This window comes from Alosa sapidissima, chromosome 11 (genome assembly GCF_018492685.1).
Source record: "Alosa sapidissima isolate fAloSap1 chromosome 11, fAloSap1.pri, whole genome shotgun sequence".
NCBI lineage: Eukaryota > Metazoa > Chordata > Actinopteri > Clupeiformes > Clupeidae > Alosa > Alosa sapidissima.
In genome coordinates, this window is record NC_055967.1 from 32029222 (window position 1) to 32043603 (window position 14382).

A 14382-nucleotide genomic window follows, 5' to 3' on the forward strand; every position below is an offset into this window, starting at 1 on the left:
TATTAGAATTTGGTTTGACAATTTGGTCTAACAGTCAATTAGAAAAAAAATGCATGAAAATACCGACATCTAAATTTTTTGAGGAAGAGAAGTACAGCAGAGCAATGCTATCTGAATTCTGAAGCTTACAAAAATGTGCGGCAGCAGGTTATTATATTAAGGTAGCCTTAGACATTCTCTGGTAGCCTACATGAAGCCATAAAAGCGGTGCTTCTAGATAGGAAAACGCATCGAATTCACAACATGTCAACGCTGGAGACGCAGGGATGTATTGCAAAGTTTTAAAGTACATTCGCAAGATTGCAATGAGAAATTCTGAACTAACCTAGTAAAGTTCTCAGTGTGTTCTCAACTGCCCTATAGTACTATAATATTATCATTTCACATTATAACAGGGGAGAGCGCGAACGCAGTCCCCCACTACCACAAATTATGCAGTCGAGATTCCCACATTTGGGGAATTCGTTCGGGTCAGCTACCGCCGAAGTGCAATGGCAGAGCCTCGCCAAAGGTGAACCACCTTCATGATCATGGTATCTCCCCTGCCAGGTAAGTATGAGTTGTACACGGTTTACGAGGGTACTAGACCAAATGCCATATATGTCACATAGGTGGCGGGCTTCCAACTATATTTATAATTCAACATTTAAAAAAACAACGTTTAAATAAGTGTTTATATATGTAGGCTATATCACACAGAAATCATTTCGTACTCGAAAAAAGACATAAAACATACAACAAATTCTTAAACTGTCCCATGATGCATCACTTTCCACGCACAACGTAGACGGGCCAAAAATTGTTAAGGCGGAGCTCTGGTCGTAGCAGAGAATGTCTAACAAGGGGAGAACCGCCACTCGGGAAACTTCCGATTTCTGAACTGGTTGCAGTTCCTTTTCTCTTTCCACATGAGGGCGCTCACGAATAAGTGCAGGATTAATGGAGGTCTATGGAGCTGTACCCCTCAAATCCACTTTTCTCGGGGTGTAATTTTTTGCCCAGAAATTTGAATGTTGCACGCGAAAGAGGGGGCAGAGAAAATACACACCGCTGAGTATTATATTTTTTGAGTCACTTATTTGTTCTAAAAAGCCTTTCAAATGCGTCAATGACGTCATTCATTAGCAGAAAGCTAGTGTGTTGTCGGCAACAACGACCCAACCTGTAAGAAATCGAAAGGACGTAAGCACTCGTTCATTCAACTTTTTACCTATAATCCATAGTGAGCTTGCAGAAACCACAATCAAATCTTCGATTTTTCAACGACAACCAGGTGAAAGAGACAAATTTAGCCGTCTAGCTCCATAGACCCCCATTGCTTTTGCACTTATTCGTGGTCGCCCCTAGCGGAACTGCAACACAGATTGCAGGTACAATGGAGTTAATAGGGAGTGATCCGGCTCTCCGTGAACGGGCTCTGGTCGTAGCAAAGATAGACTAGGCGGAGCAAGATATTTCATCAGTAGCCACTTCCGGGAACCCGGATGCACGAGGGGGGTGGTATTTAATTAGTGTATTTTGTCATTTGTATTTTGCAGGATTGGAACAAATCTAATGTAGTTTGTTACAAAATACTTTGAGGGATTGTATAGAGTATTTCAAATACTTAAATATTTAAGAAAAATCTGTCATTTTTTGACAAAATGTTATCACTCATTTAAATATACTACCTATAACCATAGTAGATAGTAGTAGATAACCATGACAGTAAGCTATGCTTATCATAGTCCGGGAGCCAAAGGCCAGAATCTTGGTTTCTTTGCTGTTTCTTGTTGCCCAAGGGTTACTCCATAAGAATAGAGTGGGTGCCCGATAATATCCTTTGGGCAATTCCCTATATTCAGCTCTAAAGTTGACTTAAGTAGCGATTTGTCCATAAAAATACTAATTTCATTACCCTTTTGGAAGGACAGCATAAAATGTAAACCCATTTTTCCTTTTTCTTGCAGTAGTTTTCCACATTGTGACCAACGTAAGTGTTAGATACAACTTTTCCCTTTTACGATCCCCTCTGGACATGTCTGAAGTTGGGAAAATATGAAAAGAAAAGTCAACTGAGGGAGCCAAAATGGTCAACATGGGTTAAACCCATTTTTTTTTTGTGCCGCCAATTTAATGTCACCCTGTAGACAACTTAAAAGCATTATATCTGTCTTTTCTGTTTCATCATCCCCTTAGAACATTGAAAGTTGAAAAAATTAGGCTAACTAACTTCAGGAGCTTGAATTGTCAGGTGTGTCAAGTGCTACAAGACTCAAATTGTAAAAACGATACAGATAAGATACTGAGGGAGAACATTAGGACCGAGTACCTAATAGCTGATGTTCATTCACACTATAGGACAAAATCAAATAGGCCTAATAGATTTCACATGAGGATTTATGCAAGGGATAACATCCGCTGAGGTATGCTGAAATAATAGAGGAGACGGACACAAAGATCTTCCCGATGCGAAAAGAGTTGTCTCTACCAAGTTCTTTAATTCTGTATATTGGGGCACCTTACAGGATGTTATTCTGTGTCCTCATAGGCATGCATTTATAGCACAAAAAGGGAAATGCAGTTCAGTTTAAAAAGAGGCCGGCCTGTTAAATTTGTCATACATTCATTCATTGGTTACGGAAATGATAGTGATGATTGCTGTGATACAGTTGAGTTTACCATATCTACTTCATAGGAGCCCCAATGTACAGAATTAAATTCATAGCCCTCTGCCAGCCAATCAAATAGTATTTCTTGTCTCTTGGGGATACGTTTTTAATAATATGCCTTGTAGTTTCCTTTAAAAGTTGGTATATTATTGTGTGGGCATTTTTGTATTTTCAAATGACTAATTACTCCTCTTTAATCGTGTCTATGGTTTGTATAATATTGTTTTATTTCCATTAGGCTGTTATTATGGTTTATTATTGCTTTTCCCCCTCATTTTCATTGTTTATTTCATTAGGCTATTGATTTAATTGACATTGTTGTTTATTATTGCTATTCTCCTTAGTCTGACCAACATTTTAATCTGTTCCCTGTTAAATTTAAATATTATATTGTTTTGTATTTGTATGTTGCTTTGGACAAAAGCGTCTGCCAAATCATAACCATAACTTGCATTTTATTTAAATACATTTTTCACATCAGTATTTTGTATTAGATGGCAGATGTCTATGCAAAGCAGTACACACACACACAGAGACACAGACAATCACACACATGCAGACACACATAAGCTACAGTACACACCGTGTGTGTGTGTGCATAAAAATGTATGCAGCTCAACGTCTTTTAATTTCTGTTATCTTTCATTTATCAAACAAAAAATGAGACTTTAAAGGGAAACTTTGCAACTATTCTGCAACATTTCAACTTAATAAACCCGTTTAGAAATAATTTGGATGGTTAATTGACCTGTTCAGGTGAAAATGGTGACTTTCCCCGCTTCCCTAGCGTCCCCAGGCGGAAAACCTTGCAACATTGGGACTACTTCCTGTTAAGAGAAGTGAGAAACCAACTCGTTTTAAATCGTGTTTCTTACCTTGTAACATCCTCATTGTTCTGCCAAACGTATGCTAACCGTTTCGCTATCTTGTAAACAAATCCATGTGCTTATCATTACCAAAGTCCTTTTAGGCAAGTCCCTCCACTCGGCGGCCATATTGCAACGCTTTTGGGGCACTTATCGGGCATTTTCGGCAGAAATGCGGCGAGATCACAACACATGATTGGCTCATATTCACATGTCGACGTTTTGCCGCAGAAGGGGTGTGATATGCGTAGACAACTGCATCGGCGTTACAAACTAACCCCATGCATTTCTATGGAGGATTTTTTGAGTGCTGTGTCTCATTAGAAAGTCTCTGTCATACTTTTTTCCAGAGTTTGAAATAGCATAATGCGCAAGTTCGAAATAGCATAATGCGCAAGTTCTCCAGCAGAGGGGGAAATATAGCTAATCCTGCCAAGTTTCCCATTTTATGAGAGTTTGTCATCTATAATTTTTAAAAGTGTCATGGAAATGTTGCGACTTTAAAGGAATCCATATTCTGACATTCTCCTTGTCTGTGTGCAATGTTATGGCCCACCCATGTCTGTGTAAAGCCTATGTGTTACGCCAACCCTGCAGGCAGGCCAACAAACACAGTATTATGCCAATCCGCTAGGTGGCAGTAATGTTATAATGTAGTTAAATGATTCGTGTTAGTTGTTTTACGTAACTTGAAGAAGACCCCAAAGCTGGTAGCTAACTGCAACTGGTTATTGTGAATCAACAATCTTCAAGTTTTCAACATTGAATATGGATATTCTTAAAGCCGAAATCGCAAGGAAGAGGAAGGTGATGGAAGAGAAACACCTTCTAGATGTGAGTAACATGTACTAACCTCGCTGTAGTGGTGGGAGAAAGTCTGGGAAGCTAGCTATGCTAACCAGCTAGCCAGCCTACGATGCTGTTGCAGCAGCTAGCAACTCTAGCAGCTAAGCGTTTAAAATCCGTTTATGATATTTGTATAGCTACCCATATACGATTGCAGATTATTTTCTGAATTTGTCACATCACAGTTCCTCGATAACACCATTACAGAGGGTTGGTTATTTATGTAACATGCTTGCCACGTAACATTAACGTGTGTTGTGTAATCTGAATCTGAATTCGTTTGTGTTTTGGTGTTGTAGATGGTGTGTGTGTGTGTGTGTGTGTGTGTGTGTGTGTGTGTGTGTGTGTGTGTGTGTGTGTGTGTGTGTGTGTTTACGAGCTTCTGCCACTATTGCAAATATGCTAGCTAGATTGAAATAAGAAGAAAAAAAAAACACATGTGATGGGTAATTAGTTGTTTGCGTAGCCTATCTATTGTTGTTTGCAGTGTCATGGTCATCATGTGTCCCCGATCTGTTTGTGTGTGTGTGTGTTTTTTAAAGGATAACAAAAAGTACTTCAAGCGAGCTGATCTTGCACGGAAGGAAGAGGAAGAGTATTACAAAAGATGTGGCTACAAGGTAACTCTCAGCATACATTACAGCGATCAGTTCCTTGATGGGTAAATTTAGCTAGATACACCATACAGTTACAAAATATCTGTTTTTTTTCACATCATCTGACTTCATATTCACATTTCTAAGTAGTCTCTAGTCACAACAAAAAAGTCCAACAAGTTATGAAGTGAGTTATGCTAACTATAAAGTTGGTGCTGTGTTTGTTGTATTGCAGTGTTTTTATGAACTGTTTTAAAATGTGAATCTCAGGCTACATTTACAGTGATGAAGGGCAGTCAGTGCGACCCCATTTGCATTCTCTTTGACAGAAGTTGCAAACATAACTGATGGACTGATTCAAATCTGTTTTGCTTTGAAACTTTTTATGGTTTGTCTAATCAAATAGGAAATGACCAAAACATGCAGTGTAAACACAGCCTTTTTGTTCTCTCCCCATTTAATGTATTTACCCGTTATTCAAACCCCCACATACACTTGGAATGAGGGGGCAAGACGAGAAGACTAAGGTGCCCCTAACCCAGTTTATGTGACCCACTTGACCCTCACCCTTTGACTAACTGTCCCTCTGTCCTGTGTGCATGTGTAGGTTGCTATTGAAAAGCCCGTGGGACAGGTAGGACTCAGACAGAGCTTCTGTCCCGACTGCTCTCTGTTCAGGTCTTGGAGCATGTGTCAGGCCTTAAGCTCTAGCTGTCTGGTCCTTGCATGGAAAAAAAATGAGTGGTGTATCTTGGACAGGTGTGGTTAGCTTGGCCGCTCAACGTTGCACAAAGTCGTTGGACTCGGCAGCAATATGGAGCAATCCTTCAGGGTTTTTTTTCCAGTGATGATTGGAATTGCATTTCAATGTTTTTGCAAGTGCATTTGTTTGTGCAAGACTGGGATTTATTTGGTTTGAGTTGAATGTCTTGGTATGGGAAACTAAATTGATATTCCAGTTATAGTCTGGGTCTTTCTGAGGCCGTCTCTCTCCACCATCAAGAGTAATAGTAAGGAATCGTGTTGTGTGTTGCACTTCGACCTCTGATTTTGTGCAAATATTTGTTGTGGTTGTTGTTTTCTCTTTATTTCTTCATTCAAGATGCTCCAAGTAAGATTTACCAGAGGCACATATTAGAGCATGTTTGTTTTTGAGAGACAGCATGAGTCAGTAGTGCATCTCAGACTGGGAGAGCTGCTTCTCCCATTCCCATCTCATTGCTGTTTCAGTCATCTCTATACAGAGTACATGGATTGGCCATTTGCCATTTTACTTCGACTACTCGTTCAGGTGTCATAGACATGAGAGAGCTATGAGATGGGCCTTCATACATCTTCGTGTGGTGAGGGGAAGGCTTTTCTTCCAGGAATCTGGACCAATTCCAATGCTGCATTTTGTTATTTTATATTTTATACTTGCCAACGTCAGGCATCTTAAGGTAGGCGGCTTGTGGCATAATTTGCATTGCATGTGGTACAGTTGTCATCTCACAATGGAGCAGCAGAGAGAAGTTGTTGGAGCTTTTTGTGTCAGTGTGTTGTTGTCAGGGTAAAGCCCCCCCCCCCCCCAAAATGGTTTCCATAAAACAAGTTGACTGAGATGCACTGAATGATTTGCCATGCATCCTGAGTTGTGCTTGTGAGCTCTGATGACTGAGTTTTCATTTGTCATTTGTGCTTTAATCATTCACTTCTGTCTATTCTGGTCTCTCCGAACATCGCACACATTGCAGCCGGAGCAGAAAGAGGAAGAACCGAAGCCATCCAGTTCATCGAATCCAGTGCTCGAGCTGGAGCTAACAGAGGAGAAGCTTCCAATGTCCCTCTCTCGACAGGAGGTACACTGATCTTCAACATGCATGCCGTTTCCAGGGCTTAAAGATTTCAGGCACTATGCCTGATTTCAGGCCTGGGCCAGGGTGTTTACGATTTGACTGACTAATGTATATACCAGCTTCAAACATTTCTGGTATCTTCAGGCATGCAATTATTTCTTACTTTAAGCCCTGTGTTTCATGTTGCCCATTGGTAATGGTTATACCACCAACAACATTAATAATAATAATAATAATAAGTATAATAATAATAAGAAGAAGTATAATAATAAGTATAACAATGTCAACAATGAAAATAATGAGTGTTCATATTAACAAAAACGTAAACATATAAACTGTGACTCTGTAAGAGAATTGATTAATTAAGTGGAAGGGGAACTGATGTTTAGAGGTCCTGGGTTGATGCTGTAAGGGTACCATATCAGGGATGCTGTAAGGGTACCATATCAGGGATGCTTTGCAAATGACAGTCCGTGAATTGTGTGGTTTCTAATGCAGGTCTTATTGGGAGTAGTTGGTAGTAGATATGTTGTATATGTATATCATGGAGATCATGATTATGTATGATGTGTCCAGGTGATCCGCCGGCTTCGGGAGCGTGGAGAGCCTATCCGGCTGTTCGGCGAGTCTGACTATGAAGCCTTCCAGAGGCTGAGGAAAATTGAGATCCTCGCACCAGAAGTCAACAAGGCAAGAGCCCAGCCAGTCTACTAACCATCCTTTTATCTCACCATCGCATTACACCATTCCACTAACCATTATCACATCACACCATTCCACTAACCATTATCACATTATATCACATCACATCACATCATTCCACTAACCATTATCATATCATACCATTCCACTAACCATCATCACATCATACCATTCCACTAACCATCATCACATTACATCAACTGTCATGTCACAGTTGGAAAACTCCTTTTGTGGTTGAACGGAAATGCATTTTATTGTCTTTGTGATAATGCACTTGACATCTTAATCTACGCTAGACTGGGTGCTCCCAACAATTTTGCATTAAGGACAACACTAAGCAGTATTTTTAAACTTCTTTAATCACCCCATATGATTTCGTGTTTTTAATAGTTTAAAAATCCACATTGTATATGTACTGCCATAGCTAGATAAATGGCAAACATGTTTCCTCACCCTGCTTCCACATGCACACTTGTGGCTTTGCTCCTACTGCTAGCTTGCCTTGACTGGCCAGTGCTGTAATACCTGTGTGTGCGTGTGCGTGTGCGCAGGGCTTGAGGAATGACCTGAAGGCTGCCATGGATAAGATTGACCAGCAGTACCTCAATGAGGTTGTGGGAGGACAGGAGGCTGGTGAGGTCGACACACAGCACGACCTGAAAGTGCACGAGGAAAACACCACCATAGAGGAACTGCAGGTACACGCATACACACACACACACACACACACACACACACAGAGACACTAGCCTACCTGACATGTAAAACAATGTTATGGTACTTTTTTGTGTACATTTTGTGCTGTATTAAAGCACATTTAGTGGTATTGATAAGTGGCATAGAGTTTCAATAATAGACTGGTTATGGAATGTATCGCTGCAAAGTTCTATTATTATAGGGCTATTTTGTCCACCAGGTGGTGCTATCATACCTCTCAACAGCTACTGAAAATCCAGCCGTTGGTCACAAGCGTTTAGCATTCAAAGCTTCACCACACATGCTCGCTCCTAGCGGGCTCAGGAATGTAACAAAAGCTTGATGACAAGCCAGAAACATTTAAGTTGTCGATGTTCATGAAATAATGATGTATGTTTGTTTGTTTTGTTATTTTGCAGGCTCTGGGAGAGTCCTTGGGTACTGGAGATGACAATGGCGACCAGGATGTCATTCACAAAGTCTTAAGGGTGAGAGAAGAGTTTCTTAACTACATTTACATTTATTAATTTAGCAGACACTGTTGTCCAAAGTGACTTACATACGTCAACTATATTACAAGGGATTACATTGTCCTCGGAGTAACTTGGGGTTAAGCGCCTTGCTCAAGGGCACAACGGTGGAAGCCGGGAATTGAACCCACAACGTTCAGGCTACTGCACGCTTAGCCCAGCTCCTTAACCATTACACAACCACCGCCCTCGCTAGATCATAAAGGACTACTACAAAGGCACAAATTAATGAGGTGAACAATGCTCTCCCACATTGGTGTTAATATGTGTGTGTGTGTGTGTGATGTAGTTCTTGTTAGGTGTGTGGGCTAAGGACCTGAATTCAAGAGAGGATCATGTTAAGAGAAGTGTCCAGGGCAAGCTGGCCAGTGCTACACAGTCGCAGACAGAATCTTACCTCAAGCCCCTCTTCAGGAAGCTGCGCAAGAAGGTATGGCTATCAGATCTGTTTATGAAAGAGCATATTACAAAAGAAACTCATTGCGTGTCTATTGGTTCCTTTTTTTACCTGTACAGCTTACTTGCACTTAATTTCCCCACACTGAATGACTAAGGAAGGTGTCTCATGTGGTGGCAATACTTAAGCCTTTCTGAACCTGTTTTTCAGACTCTGCCCGCAGACATCAAGGAGTCCATCACAGACATTATCAAATTCATGCTGCAGAGAGAGTATGTGAAGGTATGGCTGTCACCCATTCACCCCATCAACTATTAAACTCAAGACCGATTTGAACACATATTCTTGTACGTCTTCCTTAATCAGGCGATGTAACCCAATGAAAAGTTTTTTTCCCCCAGTAGACTTATGGGATTTGTATTGCCTGCATCCTTGTTCGTACATACAATACACATGTAACAGAGGTCGTAATTCGTCCGGCGCTCACGGCCCTCGAACCCGCCACCTCGACACACACCAGCATGGGAGTCGAACGCTCTAACCACTGAGCTAAATGCCCAGGCTTCCAACTCAGCGGTTAGAAGCGTTCTTAAGGTTAGGGGTGTGAGGATTTACACGGGCAACTAGCTAGCTCAGTTCGCCTCCGGTACACATACATACATTCATGTACATGCATACATTTAGTCATTTAGCTGATGCATTTATCCAAAGCGACTTACAAAAAAGGGAAACAATCAAGGTACCATACGACAAGAACATGTTAGTGCAGCAGTAAGTGTGACTGTTCTAACAACGGTTCCATCTCATTTCAGCTTGTTTAGTAAGTACAGTAATCGTAATTGTAGGTCTACCACTGCAGTGTGGATGGGAGTGGTGCCCAATTGTACCTGGTCATCGGTGTATTTAATATCAGAGTGTTGTGTCCACAGGCCAATGACGCCTACCTACAGATGGCCATTGGCAACGCCCCCTGGCCCATCGGAGTGACCATGGTGGGCATCCACGCCCGTACGGGACGAGAGAAGATCTTCTCCAAACACGTGGCGCACGTGCTGAACGACGAGACCCAGCGGAAGTACATCCAGGTCAGCACCCGTGTGTGTGTGTGTGTGTGTGTTGTTTCAAATGTGTACTGAAACATGTTTACACACTTCAGAGGACTCATTTAGTCTTTGTGCCTTCTGTGTTACCCTTTAAGTGTGTGTGTGTGTGTGTGTGTGTGTGTGTGTGTGTGTGTGTGTGTGTGTGTGTGTGGACAGTGTGAACCACCCCAGTAATTCCATGACCTATGCTATTGCATGTAAGCCTCTCCTGTTTGTTTTGTACTCTTGAGCCTAGCCTTTTTTTACTCTTGAATCATGATATGTGTCCTGTGCCCCCAACTGTAGACCCATTCTGATGTCTTTCACTGTGTGAACTATTCTAGTTGTCATAGGTTTTTGTTTTATCCTTCATTCTAGTGTGTCTGTGTGTGTGTGGTCTCTTGTAGCTGTGGTCTGAATTGGTTTTGTCCATAACCTACACCCTTCTGTCTGTAACCTGTAGGGAATGAAGAGGTTGATGACCATCTGCCAGAAGCATTTCTCCACAGACCCCTCTAAGTGTGTGGAGTACAAGGCCCTCTGAGTCTCTACGGAGATGATGTCCTTTGTGTGTGTGTGTGTGTGTGTGTGTGTGTGTGTGTGTGTGTGTGTGTGTGTGTGTGTGTGTCTGTGTACACAAGACAAAAGAAACACTTACACATGTGTCCATGTGTAAATAGATGAGGACATGTCATTCTTCAAGTCATTTTACACAAATGTCCCAACACTGCTTCATCATGTGCATACAGTGTGTGTGTGCTTGGGTGTGTGTGTGTGTGTGTGTGAGAGAGAGAGAGAGAATTGTGTTTTGGGCTTATGAGGGATGAGGTGCCTAAGTTTTATTATGCAGATCTCTCCAGACCAGTGTGGAGTGGAGGGTGGGAATTGCCTGTTTTAGAGGGGTGTCTATTTTAGGGCCCAAACTGTCTTTCACCACCATGTTGTTCACCTGTATTTTCATGTTTTAATTAAACATTCTCAACCAAGCTCTCCTGTTGACATTTATGTGTGTGTGCATGTGTATGAGATGGATTACTGATTACTTCATTCCTCCCCTTGGTCACCAACGATGGTGTCACACTGGAGAGAAGTCCACAGGAAACACACACACACACACACACACATTTCATGATACACACTTGGCAAGAGCATTGGGTCCTGACTCACTGGGTTTAGTGTGAGGAAAGTGTCTCCAGATTTAGCTCTCTCCATCCCTCTTATCTGTACTTCCCAGAGCGGGACACCGAGAGCTAGCAGAGGACGGATGGAGTGACGCGACTGTGTTCCTGTGACGCTGTCAGCAGTGAGGCTGACTCAGAGCAAAGGCAGCCTCTCTCCCTCTCTTTTTCTCTCTGTGTCTCTCTTATGTTCTTCTGTTCAGGCTACATTTCTCTGCTAATCCAAGCCCTCACATCAGTTTCTATCTGACCCCCCCCCCCCCCCCCCAACTACATCTAAACTTCCTGCACTGGATTCCATCACGCTTTCATTCAAGCTCCAAATCTCCCCTCCCACCCCTTCTCCTGTCGTTCAGCGTTTGCACATTCCTCTGTCCTCTCTCTGACAGACGTCTGTTGGGATCCTGCTGTGGTCTTGGCTCTGCAGATAAGCGATTGTCACATTTGATAAACTCCCCTTCTCCTTCCTGTGCCTTCTGTTTCTCGCTCTTATCTCCTCTCCTCCCTCCTCGCACCCCGCCATTGGCCTGCGCTCTAGTCTCACCTTCCTTTCTGATTACTTTTGATACCACAGATGAATGAAGACCCAGTCAGCCAATGGGAGAAAAAAAAAATCAGGAGCAGAGTTTTGTTTACAGTGATACGCATCAAGGGAGTGACAGCATGACTTTACATAGAGATCCTCCAGCTGCTCTAACTAAACAGGAAAATAGTCAGGGTTTAACCCTTAAAGGAGGAGGAATGTTGGGAAATTAACATTCTAAAGAATATCTGGGTTCATTGAATTCAACATAGAATTTTAGAACCTTCAATTGTTGCGGAACTTAGAATGTTCAAAAACCTACACCTTTAAGGGTTTAAATATCCTTCCAGGCTGACGTTGGTCATCCCATGCTATGTGGACCCAACTCTCCCTCTGCTTGTTGCACCCCCCCCCCCCCCCATATGTTGTCCTTCCCTCTTACCATCACGTCTCTCTTTCCTCTGCTTCTCTTCTTGCCCTCCCCTCCTCCCCTCCTCTTCCCTCTGCTCCCCTCCTCCTCTCCTCTTCCCTCTGCTCCCCTCCTCTTGCCCTCCCCTCCTCCTCTCCTCCTCCTCTCCTCTTCCCTCTGCTCCCAAGCCTTCTACTCTCACTTTCTCTCTGTTCTACTCTAGATCATCCAAATTCGAACTTCCATCTTGGCTACTTTCCCTCCTCCTCCACAAGCAGCCTGTATGCAACAGTATCCCCTGGCCAGACAGAGGGGCATGAACGGATGGGACTTCAAATGGCCAGAGCCAGACAGAGTTCATGAACCGAAAAGGCTCACAAGTGCTCCTTAACACACACTCACAAGTGCTCCTTAACACACACTCTCTCTCTCTTTTTCTCTTTCTTTCTTTCTCTCTCTCTCACCCCCCCCCCCCCCCATCTCACCCCCAGCTCAAATCTCTTGGGAAAAAAATTCTGGTTCATAGCACGCACCAAACATCCTCATGACAGCTGTTTCCATGGCGCCAGGACGCTCCATGTTATAAACAAAAGTATTTCAAATCTGCCTTCGGCACCAAGAAAAAAGCGAGTACAGTGAAAGAGAAAAGAAAAATAGCAGGAACCACTTTCTCATGGCGCAACGCAGTAACGGCTTCCAGCTGTTCTCGAAGGCCGGAACATTGCTCCTGACTCCGCCCAACCTCCCGAGCATTGCCATGGGAACCCTGCTTGTGAGAGATACTGGATTTTTATTAGACAGAAGGCCTAGTTGTGAAAATGAACAGCTGGACTCTCTAAAAGGTCTCTTTCTTGCTAGTTGCTTTAGTTCTCAGCTCAAGGTTTCTTCTGGCGTTGTATTTTGTAGTTTCTTGGCTTCTGTAGTTCTATGGACACTACCACTATAAAACATACCATTATACATTCAATTAAGGTGTTTCTATCCACAAGGCTAAAACTGTTACAGTAAATAATTGCAAACATGCATTGTATTAAATTTAATTTAATGAAAGAATAGAGTAGCCAGCGATTCAGTGACCTTCAGGTTTACTTGTGACCTCCATCAGAGCCAGCTACTTCTGAAAGAACAAGAGGGATAATCAATCAATCAACACAGTCATTAGAGTTTAGTTTGGCATTCCATTCCAAATCTTCCTTCCCTCCCTCTCCCTGTCTCTTTCTCTCTCTTCCTCTCCCTCCAGTTTCCACACAGCTGAGGACAACATCCTGAACTGTGCTCATTTCCAACACCACCACCTTGACCTCTCAAGAGAAGAAAAGACCTAGAACATTCCTTCATACAGTCCCAGCTCCATCTCTGGAGGGTTCCGATGCCAGCTGAGCATGTTCAGATTCCAAACACATGGAAACACAGCAATCACAGTCCAGAGAGGAGAAAAGAAACCCGACTTGTGGGGCTTCCATCTCAAACAATGGCAGCTGTGACGGCTGCCTATTTACTCTCCCCATGTTTTTCCCGTTGCCGGGGGAAACCCTTATCCATTGTCTGGAGTGCAAACATCCTCAGCAGGAAACAGAGAGTCTTCCCTAGGGACACAAACATTCCTAGAGAAGGAAGTCCAAGTGGGGAGGGGTGGGGTCATCTCAACAATCCCGGTCTTCCAAGCAGACATTGCGTAATGCCAAAGGGTCCCTCAGAGAGAGGAAGAGAGATAGGAGGTGTGAATTCTTCCCGGAGGATTACAGCTCATCTCACTCCATCTCACACTGACTCAGGCCTTCCACTACTTAATATTCATGTGGGGAGGATGGACTGACTGACCGTGCTGACTGGCTTGTTTTTTTTTTTATTCTTTATCTGATTTTCATGGAATAAAATGGAATGTACTACTACTACTACTACTACTTATTCAAGGATAAATACTGTTTTGTAATTGTCATACAATCAACAAATTCAAACTTGTCTATACAGCAAAGCTGTGCAGCAGCGGGAGGGGATGGGGCTCAGTATCATTTGAAAAGTTGGGCAGCCGTGGCCTACTGGTTAGCGCTTTGGACTTGTAACCAGAGGG

General features: G+C 42.7%; 1 protein-coding gene and 1 non-coding gene across 7 annotated transcripts; one reads left to right on the forward strand and one right to left on the reverse strand.

The window, feature by feature from the left end:
- Window positions 1–392: 392 nt before the first annotated feature.
- On the reverse strand, window positions 393–557 carry LOC121724717. The gene has a single exon (XR_006035270.1). It is a non-coding gene; the product is annotated as a U1 spliceosomal RNA (small nuclear RNA).
- Window positions 558–4176: 3619 nt separating this feature from the next.
- Window positions 4177–11187, forward strand: prpf18 (PRP18 pre-mRNA processing factor 18 homolog (yeast)). Of its 6 annotated transcripts, none has more exons than XM_042109465.1 (12): window positions 4177–4351; window positions 4906–4983; window positions 5567–5593; window positions 6693–6797; window positions 7371–7484; window positions 8048–8194; window positions 8612–8680; window positions 9012–9152; window positions 9330–9401; window positions 10049–10204; window positions 10665–10768; window positions 10799–11187. In XM_042109465.1, the coding sequence occupies exons 1-11, from the start codon at window positions 4286–4288 to the stop codon at window positions 10743–10745; spliced, it is 1056 nt and encodes a 351-aa protein (XP_041965399.1). In that variant the 5' UTR covers window positions 4177–4285; the 3' UTR covers window positions 10746–10768; window positions 10799–11187. The 6 variants fall into 6 exon arrangements, with proteins under 6 accessions (XP_041965399.1, XP_041965400.1, XP_041965401.1 ...); XM_042109466.1 differs by having other exon boundaries at window positions 10803–11187; XM_042109467.1 differs by having other exon boundaries at window positions 10807–11187.
- Window positions 11188–14382: the final 3195 nt, after the last annotated feature.